Source organism: Crocuta crocuta, unplaced genomic scaffold (genome assembly GCF_008692635.1).
Source record: "Crocuta crocuta isolate KB4526 unplaced genomic scaffold, BGI_CrCroc_1.0 scaffold675, whole genome shotgun sequence".
NCBI classification, from domain to species: Eukaryota; Metazoa; Chordata; class Mammalia; order Carnivora; family Hyaenidae; genus Crocuta; species Crocuta crocuta.
This window is the reverse complement of record NW_027528796.1, coordinates 2,168,403-2,178,140: the sequence shown is the minus strand read 5'-3', so window position 1 is coordinate 2,178,140 and position 9,738 is coordinate 2,168,403. Positions and strand designations below refer to the sequence as shown.

The 9,738-nt window shown below is 54.5% G+C and overlaps 1 protein-coding gene across 2 annotated transcripts in view; it reads left to right on the top strand.

Annotated features, from left to right (window-relative positions):
• Positions 1-9,738, top strand: part of TRAPPC10 (trafficking protein particle complex subunit 10) — a 64,126-nt gene that overhangs the window by 31,137 nt on the left and 23,251 nt on the right. For both annotated transcript variants that reach the window (XM_077755434.1, XM_077755433.1), the window contains exons 7-12: positions 4,451-4,597; positions 5,172-5,286; positions 6,300-6,376; positions 7,140-7,231; positions 9,054-9,194; positions 9,511-9,623. In XM_077755434.1, coding sequence (XP_077611560.1) covers positions 4,451-4,597; positions 5,172-5,286; positions 6,300-6,376; positions 7,140-7,231; positions 9,054-9,194; positions 9,511-9,623 — 685 coding nt within the window. The remainder of the gene's footprint in view (positions 1-4,450; positions 4,598-5,171; positions 5,287-6,299; positions 6,377-7,139; positions 7,232-9,053; positions 9,195-9,510; positions 9,624-9,738) is intronic.

Here is a 9,738-nt window from a genome sequence, read left to right as displayed (position 1 = left end):
GGGGGGGGGGGGGGGCAGAAAAGCACAAGAGAGGTGGTTTTGGGTCTGGGAGCACGCAGAAGTTTTCCCATGTAAGTTAATGGTAATTGCTTCTTCCCTTTATGCTGTTAGGACTTAACTGCAAGCCCTGGGAATGCTGGGCTTACAGATAGTGGATGACATTTGTATTAAGAAATCAGTTGTATATATGTATGTATGTATGTATGTACGTTTTAATTATTTTTGAGAGAGAGAGCGTGAGAGCAGGGGAGGGGCAGAGAGAGGGAGACACAGAATCTGAAGCAGCTCCAGGCTCCTAGCTGTCAGCACAGAGCCCGACGCAGGGCTCAAACCCACGAACTGTGAGATCATGACCTGAGCCAAAATCAAGAGTTGTTTAAGTGAGCCACCCAGGTGACCCCATTCCGCNAATCTGAAGCAGCTCCAGGCTCCTAGCTGTCAGCACAGAGCCCGACGCAGGGCTCGAACCCACGAACTGTGAGATCATGACCTGAGCCGAAGTCAGATGCTTAACCCACTGAGCCACCCAGGCGCCCCAAGAACTCAGTTTTAAAAGTCTGTTGTTTACAAAAGAGGTTCTCCAGACAGTCTGGAAGTCTGTGGGAGGGTGGTCAGCGTCCTCGTTAGGGAATGTGGATTGTCTGCTGCTGAGCCCACGGCCCGGTTGCACATGCAACAGTAGCAGTGGAAAGCTTGTGGGGCGGAGGCTCGTCTCTGCTAGGTTCAGGCGGTGTGGGGTCGGGCTGTGGATTTCGGGGGGCCGTTGCCACCTGGGTGAGTCCCGCGGGGCTCCTCGGGTGTTTGGTGATGTGCGCGTGTCCCGCATGGGCCGCCGCCCCCGGACTGGCCTGCGGAGGTGAGAGTGGTTGTTTGAGCGCGTTTAGAACTCCTTCTAGTGGGGACCCGTTGCCGTGGCTGTAGAACAAGCCGTCTTTCCCCGAGTTCACTGAAACAATTCAGTTCTCAAGCTCTGCCGTAGTGAACAAAGAGAGCATCTAGAAAAACTTGACGATAGCAGCAGAAGCATTGGAACTCGCGTGTGGTGGTTTGTCCAGCCGTGTTGGTGTGGTCTGCTCAAGCTCAGACGTGCGTCTGTCCACAGACTCCGCAATCCGAGATTCCTGGGTACGTGCCGAGAAAAATGGGTCCGACTGAAAGACGGTAGGGGGTGTTCAGAGGTGCTTGTGAACTGGCGAAGGGGTCTGGCTTTGGCTGACATCCTGGCTCGTGGTCCCTGGACGCAGATCGAGTCGGTGCAGTCATGCTCCCGGGCATCCTGGCTTAGGACCAGATCGCCTTGGATTTGTGGTTTGTGCCTGGATCAGGAGACGACAAACCCCCGATGGGGAGGCCATGTTCTCAGCCCCGCTCGGTGGCAGCTCTTGTAACGCCCGTTGCAGTACCTGTGTGACTGTGTCAGTGGAGGCCGTGGCTCCCGCGGGCCGCGAGGCATCCCGGGAGCCCCGGTGTTCATCTCCTCCTTGCCCTGATGTGGCAGAGACCCCTGCGGTAGAGGGGCACCTTCCGCTGCCCGCCTTCTCCTCCTGTGTGGATTGGTGCTCCGGGGGCTGAGGGCCTCCTGAGTCTGAGAAGGCTGCTCCCCCAGAGAGGGGGGCCGTTTTATCCATAGTCACCAAACCGGAAAACAACCCAGAGGCCTGCGGACAGGTACATGGATGCCTACGGCCCAGCGGCAGGAGCGAGCGGCCAACAGGCCCGCCAAGGTGGGATTGCGCCCTTCCATCCACAGCGTGTGGTTCCACCCGTGGGAAGGGCAGCCGTTAGGCAGAAGTCACTGGTGGCAGAAGGGGTTCCTCTTGGGATGGGTGTTGACTGGGAAGAGGGGCTCCAGGGGACCTTCTAAGGTAACGGAAGTAGTCAGTTCTTGATTTGAGCGGTGCTTACGTCTGTAAGAACTCATGGAGCTCTAAACGTAGGATTTGAGTCCTTCACACATCTCACTGTATGTGTTTGTAACTTAGGTTTTTAAAGTGATGAGAAAACTATGACTACAGTTGTATTTTAAGCGAAGTTTGTTTCACGAGTATTTCTGGAAGTCTTAGATCAGCGCTGTCAGGCCCGGTGGTGTGTCGAGCAGCGTGTAGAGGGTCGCTGGTCCCTTTGGGGTGTAGTTGGGCTTTGTTTGGGAGCCGGGATGGGTGGACACGTAAGTAGCAGGGCGAGAGGCCAGTGCACCCTGAAGCCCCAGATCGGGGGCACTATGAGGTCCCACGGGATGTGTCCCTCCCTCAACAGGGGCTTCCCCAGAAGGCGGCGCCAGGAAGCTGCAGTCACTGCTGCGAAGAGCCAGTGAGAGCACCGAGGTCACCAGGCAGACTTGCGGAAGCCAGGGCAGCGGCCCAGGGGAGGGGCCGGCTGGGGGGCCCCGTCCCGGGTACAAGAACGAGCACCGGCTCGGGGTGAGAGGGTAGGGCGCCTCCCCTTGGTTCCTTGTGCGGCACCTGCCGGCTCTCACCCTGGGGCTGGCACTGGCCACCCCACGGTGCAGGTTGGAGCTCCAGCACGGCCGTGGCTGCCGCGAGCTTTGCTCCATTTGCCCTTAGATCCTGCTGCTCATAAACTACTCTGCAGGAGGTGGCACTTTCAGAAAAGAAAGATCGAGAACATATCTATTCCACCATCTTTCCAAAAACTAGAACCTTTCTATCACCGTGTGTGCGTCTCTGGGGTCTGCGTGTGCACACGGGTGCCATCTGGGTGCCTCACCTGCGGGTTCTCGGCCACTTTCCCTCCTCCCACCAGGTGCTCCGATCCCGGAAGCCTGCCAGCCCGCACCTGGCCCTTCCCAGTGTCCACTGCCCCGCGGCCCCTCTGAGTGCTCCCACTGCGGCCCTTCTCAGTGCTCTTCCTTCACGTGTTCTCTCTCAGAGCTGCCCCGTGCAGCACCCCCCCAGTGCTCCCCCACGGCCCTGTCTCCCCTCCTCAGCAGCCCCTTGTGGTGCTCCCCCCCGGTGCTCTGCCCTGCGGCAGCCCCTGCTCTGACTACAGGGTTTTCCCTTTCCCTCTCCGGGTTCATCTGAATCAGAAGCACATGATGCAGAGCCCCGATACGTGCCCTTTGCTCTCACGGGCAGACAGCCAGCGTGTGCCCGACCAGGGGTGGTATGTTCAGCGGAAGTTTCCAGAGTGGGTACCCGTGCTTGTAGGGTCCCGTGAGGTGCCGGTTCCCAGCATGGGCCCACCCACTGGGTCAGCTGACGTAGAGCCCACCCCGGTTTGGCCGGGGCGGGAGGAGTGTGCCCGTCAGGCCCGCAGGCTGCATCCCGCCGACCGCGCTCTGCGCACCCCTGGGTGTGGTCCGCGGTCTGCCGAGGCCTCTTTGCAGACGTCTAAGTAGTTCATCTCAGTTTGCAAAGATGCAAAGACTGGGCAGTCGAGCTTTTATAGGAACGTGAAGTGGCACTGGTTCTCTCTAGTTGGCTCCATGCCTGTTTATTTGCTCAGATTGTGTGCAGAAGGCTTTTTGTGAGCATTACGCAGCTTTCCCTGGTCACCCGATGTAGAAGTACCTCTGAAGTTCCCATTTCTGAGTAGTTCACGTTAACATACCCCCCAAACTGGGATGCCAGTTGTACGATCCCTCACGACATTAGTGCCACCGAGAAGACGTGCCGTCGATGGTGAGACAGTCCTATTTCAGAGACGCTCGGACGTGGGAAAGTGCGTCTTCCAGTCGGTCCTGTGCAGTTGCTACTTTGTATCTGTGATAATGTAACACTTATTTTGTTGGTTCTTTAACGGAAAGGCTCAAATACATACCGTGGTTGAGAGGATAATGTGATGAACTTCCGGGCGCCCCGTCCGCGGCCGCAGCACATGGCCGTTCTCGTTTCCTGTGTGTCCCCGTCCCCTTTCCCTAGGTTATTTTCAGGCACATCTTAGACCGCATGTTTTAGTCGTGGGCAGTAGTTCGCTGTGTATCTCTGAGCAACGAGTTCTTTTTAACCAGCACGGCCACGCCTCGGGCGATGACCACATCGTGTGATTGCTGGGTGTCCCCGGCAGCTGCCTGATTGTCACATCTCACGTGTTGAGCGTGATCTTGCTGAAATGGGGCCTGTGCTCGTCGGAGGTCCTGGCCTCTGTCCTTCCTAATGTGTCCTCTTCAGACTTCGGGTGAGCGCCATTAGTCACCCTTTTGTGGGCTGCTTTTTGCGACCTTTTCAGAATTAATTACTGAAAGTTCTATCCCTGCCAAGTCTCTCATTATCATTGGAAATACAAAACCAAATGCCATGCAGGGACATAGATCACCCCTTCCCTCTCCACAAGCGGCCCGATGTGATTACGGTTACGTCCCCTTCTTTCCCTGATAGCTTGTGGATGGCGGCCCGTCTGGTGGGGCCGCTGCCCGAAGTGGGCCGTGGTGGGCCGTGGGGGTTCGGGCGTCCCCGAGCGCTGTGCTCACGGCCGTGCTTGTACCCTCCAGGTGTCTGTCCCGCCGGGCGCTCTGGACTGCTGGGTGTTCCTGAGCTGTCTGGAGGTGCTGCAGAGGATAGAAGGCTGCTGTGACCGGGCCCAGGTGGACGCGAACATCGCCCACACTGTGGGCTTATGGGGCTATGCCACCGAGAAGGTGACTGTGCCGAATGCAGCCGTGGGCGCTGTCGTGGGCTGTGCCACTGGGGCGGACGGGCGGAGAAGCTGTTGGGAGAAGCCTTCGCCGGGTACTTCGGGGCACGTCTAGTCATCGTATCCCTGCAGCGTCTCTGTTCAGCAGAGACCGTGCTGAAGACATTCTGCGCCAGGAGCTGGGGGAGGGGTACAAAGGGGGCAGCGGGAGGCGTGTGGAAATGCAAGTGGCTCCTGCTTAAGTGACTGACGGTCACCCCGTGTGTGCAGAGGACGGCCTGCTGGCGTCAGGGTTGCCGGGTGCAGACCGGGCGGGAGGCTTTCAGAGCTCAGGACGGTGCGGGTTGGTTAGTGGCGTGAGCTCAGAGCCGCCAGCCTGACTCACTCGGAACTCTCGCATAGAGGCATGGGTTCCGGTCCCAGTAAGGTATGTTTTTCTATGCAGGTAAGAGTTGTTTGGATAGGAAAGCTAAATTCCTTCTAGAATTTAGTTGGGTTTTAGTTTGTATATTCAAATTCATAAATTCTCTGCTGGTTGCTTTTGTAAATTACTGGAAATTGTGGGTTTATCTCAACAGCTGAAGTCCTTGGGCTATCTGTGTGGACTTGTGTCGGAAAAGGGACCTAACTCAGAGGACCTCAACAGGATAGTTGATCTTTTGGCAGGTTTGGGAGCCGAGCGACCTGAAACAGGTACTTTTTGATGTGTTTCTGTGCACGTGGTCCAGTGGACAGTAATGAAAATGTTGCTTGTATCTTGCCACCTTTAATTCAAGTCCTAACAATGTAATTGCTCCCCATTTGGGAAATTATACTCCTTGTTAGCGGAGCAGATTAGCACAGGGGGCATTTTACCTCTTAATAATGTAAAGAAATGTTAGAAATGGTGTAAGAAATTGGAAAGATTTTAAAAAACGTTTCTGAGTTTCTCATGGGCTTTAATGAGCAGATAAGACTTAAGAGCCTCCTGTGTGGGGTCAGAACGCACCAGTTTCCCTCTGAGTTACAGGGGATTTAGTTTCCTGACAGTATGGGCCAGAGAAATCCTTTTACTCAGCAAACTACTCCTAGGTCATAAAGCCCTTTGAAAGGAGCTTTCCCGAGTCTTGGAGGTGTGACCTGAGCAGTAAGAGCGTGACGTAGCCAAAGCCTTGCTGGGGTCCAGGCCGCGGGCAGACTGAACGGTCTGCTGGGATGTGCAGTGTTCACGGTCCATGGTGCCCTGAGACCACTTCCGATCATCGGGGAAGGGATGTAATTAAAAACTCTCATGTCAGCCAGGAATGAAATACTACACGAAGGGTTTAGACAGTTTCGTGACTGTGCAGATGGGAGAAGCATGGAAGTAGCGATGGAGTTCCGGGGGCGTGGCTGTGAGCCCCACCCCTGGCATTTAAAAAAATTATTTAATTAAAAAAAATTTTTTTTAATGTTTTTATTTATTTCTGAGAGAGAGAGACAGCGTGAACAGGGGAGGGTCAGAGAGAGAGGGAGACACAGAATCGGAAACAGACTCCAGGCTCTGAGGTGTCAGCACAGAGCCCAACGCAGGGCTCGAACCCACGAACCGTGAGATCATGACCTAAGCCAAAGTCGGATGCTTAACTGACTGAGCCACCCAGGTGCCCTTGGCATTTGAGCGCGGGTGTAGACTCATGACGGACACACGGAGAAGGAGTAAGGACTCTTAATTCTTTTTGTTTCAGCCAACACAGCTCAGAGTCCTTACAAGAAGCTCAAAGAAGCATTGTCATCAGTGGAAGCCTTTGAAAAACACTACTTAGTGAGTATCGCACATGATACCTCTCCCCCCGCGGCACAGAGCTGTCTCTAGAAGGCTCTGCTGACCTTGGGACTGGGAATGGGATGATGTTCGGGCCCCCTTGTCGGCCTTTTCCACTTCTTCGTGGTGCCCTCGGGAGCTGCGGGCGACCCCCAGGGGATGTCCCTGTTAAATGTGCTTTGTGCCCATGGTGTCGTAATTAGGCACAAAAACATCTTTGGATGTTTATAATTCTGTTCAGAGTGGTATTGCTCGTTCAGTACAATAGAAACTGTAGGTAAGGATAATGAATGGTTTTCTGCGTACCAAAAAAATGCCGTAGACTTGAACAGATCTCCTGTGCTTGATTTTAAAAGATTTCAATTTGGAGACACTGTAGGAAGCGCAGTGCAGGTAGGAGCTCAGTGGGCCGGCCTGACTCCTGCGTTGCAGGTAACTTGGGAGCGCTTGACAGAGTTTTTGTCCCTGTTATCCGGAAGCTGAGAAGAATACTAAAAATGTGACCCCATATGGAAAGTTCTTTGAGAGGTTAAATATCCTATGCCTGCTGAGTTCATGTTTCTTTTGTTATGCTTCCTAATTTGTGTACAAGTCAATGACTTTGCATAAGTCACATATTGCATAAAGACACAACACAGAAGTAGATGCAAAGAGAACAACGATGTTGCTCATAGCAAAGTCTTGTGCTTCGGTGCTGGGTAGATACGCGTGGGGTTCGTCTTGTGTTCAAGTCCGGGCTGATGCGGACCTGTGCTCTCCGCAGGACCTGTCCCACGCTGCCATCGAGATGCACACGAGCATCGGGAGGCTCCGCTCGGCCAAGTTTGTGGGGAAGGACCTGGCAGAGTTTTACATGTAATTGACTTTGAACTTTTCCTCAGTTTCGGACATTTTACACATGCAGTAAGAATGTCACGTATGGGCTTAATGCGAAGTATACATAAACGTGCGGAACGAAAAATGGAGGCTCTTCCAACCAGTCAGTATCAGGGTTTTTTTCTTATTTCTTTTAAAAACCAAATGGAGAGATTTTCAGCTTGTTACTCTGAGCGTTCCTGTTTCTTTGTGATCTTTGTGATTTATCTGTGATCTTTGTGTTTCTTTTGTTAAATTGATGTAACTCTGTATGCAGGTGGTATGCGTAACACTTACGGAATATAATAATGTTATTTAATGAAAGAGTTATGAGGAAATAGTTAAGAATCTTTATCCAGTGACATAAATTGGGTTGCAGATTCTCAAGTATTTTGTTATGTAGCATTTTCCCTAGTTATATCATTTGTCCCCTGGGAAGATGAAAAGCCTCGAGGCCAGTGATGCAAACATCCAAGGTAGAGGGGCCGCTCCGGGACGGGCTGAGGGGCAGCTGCGCGAGGGCGGACTGGCCCCGGCGCTGGAGTTGGGTTCTAGAGGAGGGACTCCGCGTATTTCTCACATGGCTGACAGAACCGGCCTATTTAAGAGCTGGCTGTGTGCTGTGGTTTCAAAGCCCTGGAAAGGGATGTCCATTATCAGCGAAAAGATGTTTAAGTTTGCTTAAATGTGTCTTTGAACCGGTATCTTGAAATCTGTAGTTAATAAAATAATCTTATCAGCCCAAACCAGAAAGGACGATTCGCATTCATGGAATAAAGTGGCTGCAGAGGGCTTCGTACCTCTTCTAATGAACCTCCTCGTTTTCCACATGCGGTCGCAGCCGCTAGCCGGTCACACACCTGATGGCGAGCAGCCAGGGCTATGGGCACTCCTGAGCCTCTGTCTAGTAAATCTGAGGAGTGAGTTTCTAGTTAATGGAGCAAAGAACCCTCTCCTTAGGTGCTGTGAGCTGTGCCTGCCTGGACTCCAGGGCGGGGCGAGGCCGGGAGCTCCCGTGGGTGGCGCTGGGCTGCTTGGGGGCTCGGCCCCTGGTGCCCGCTTGCCGCAGACTCTCTGGGGGGCCGCTGGCCTCATCTCTGGGGGCTGAGGAATGCTCTGTCGGCTCCCTACTCTAGAACGTGAGAATCTTTGGCTAGACATAGTAACTGGAGGGGTACTAAAGGTTCTGTCCCCTTTGAAACCCGGGGACGTGGCAATACCAATGTGCATAGTGTGACAGCTTGCAAATGTCTGTAATTTGAGAATTCAAGAACTCTTACCTCTTCGAGAGTAGGATGGTGAACACGGGGAGGTGTCCCAAGGGTGCCTGGGGTCGGCACCTGGTTCCGCGTTGCCCTCTGGCTCGTGAGCTCAGTAGCCCGGGTCCTCTGGGGAAGGGCGGGGCTCCGTGTCGTCACCGAGGCCTTGGCAAGCTCTCCTCAGTTGTGCTTGTTTGAGCTGGGGCTGGTAGGGCGTCTTGGGTGGTATGTGTTGCTATTTAAATTCTTAGCTCTCTGTGACTCTCTGAGGCCTGAGCACGGCCGTTTGCCCGAGGTTCAGAGCGGAGCCGAGCGCCTCTCGGGCCGTGCAGGCCGCCCCCGCAAGCGCCCGTCTGCAGCAGGTGCTGTGGCCCCGGCGCGGGTATCGGAGCTTCCCGACTGACTGGCCGTGTCCCTGCGGGCGAGTCCTGCACCTCGCTGTGTGGGGGGCCGTCCGGAGGGACTGGGCCGGCACAGGGTAGCGGCGAGGAGGTACAGAGGCCGGCAGGCGGGGCGGGTGCATCATGAACCGTGACGGAAGCTTCTGTGTGTTGATTTGCAAGGAGGAAGAAGTCCCCACAGAAGGCGGAGGTCTATCTTCAAGGAGCCCTGAAAAACTACCTGGCTGAGGGCTGGGCGCTGCCCATCACTCACACGAGGAAGCAACTCGCCGAGTGTCAGAAACACCTGGGGCAAACCGAAAAGTATCCTTTGAGTTTAATATTCCCGTGAAATAGGAGACTTGCTCTCTGTCTGTCTGTACGAGCGAGCGGCGGGGCCCACGGGGAGTGTTTGACACACACCTAGTAGTGAAGAGAGGAGAAGCCTGCCCCGTGCCTCCGCGTCCGGCCGCGTGTAAGTGAGGCGCCTGGCCGGTGTGTCTCACACCTGTCCTTGAGTTCCCGATAATGTAGACACAGAGGAGAATCCTCGCTCCGCTCCAGGCCGCACGCGGAGGCCCCGGGGCGCCTGCAGCCGCTCAGGCCGGGCCCTCTTCTCCGATCCTTGACTCTCCCCTAGCTACCTTCAGACCAGCAGCCTCTTGGCCAGCGACCACCACTTAACTGAAGACGAACGCAAGCACTTCTGCCAGGAGATACTCCGCTTCGCCGACCGACAGACGGACAGTCCAGGTCAGACCCTCTTTTAAGACGTCTTGCTGTGAAAATCTTCAGCTACTGTAGGAAAGTAAAGAGATCACACGGTGTATAACACAGGCTACCTGCCTAGATTCAGCAGTTGTTAACT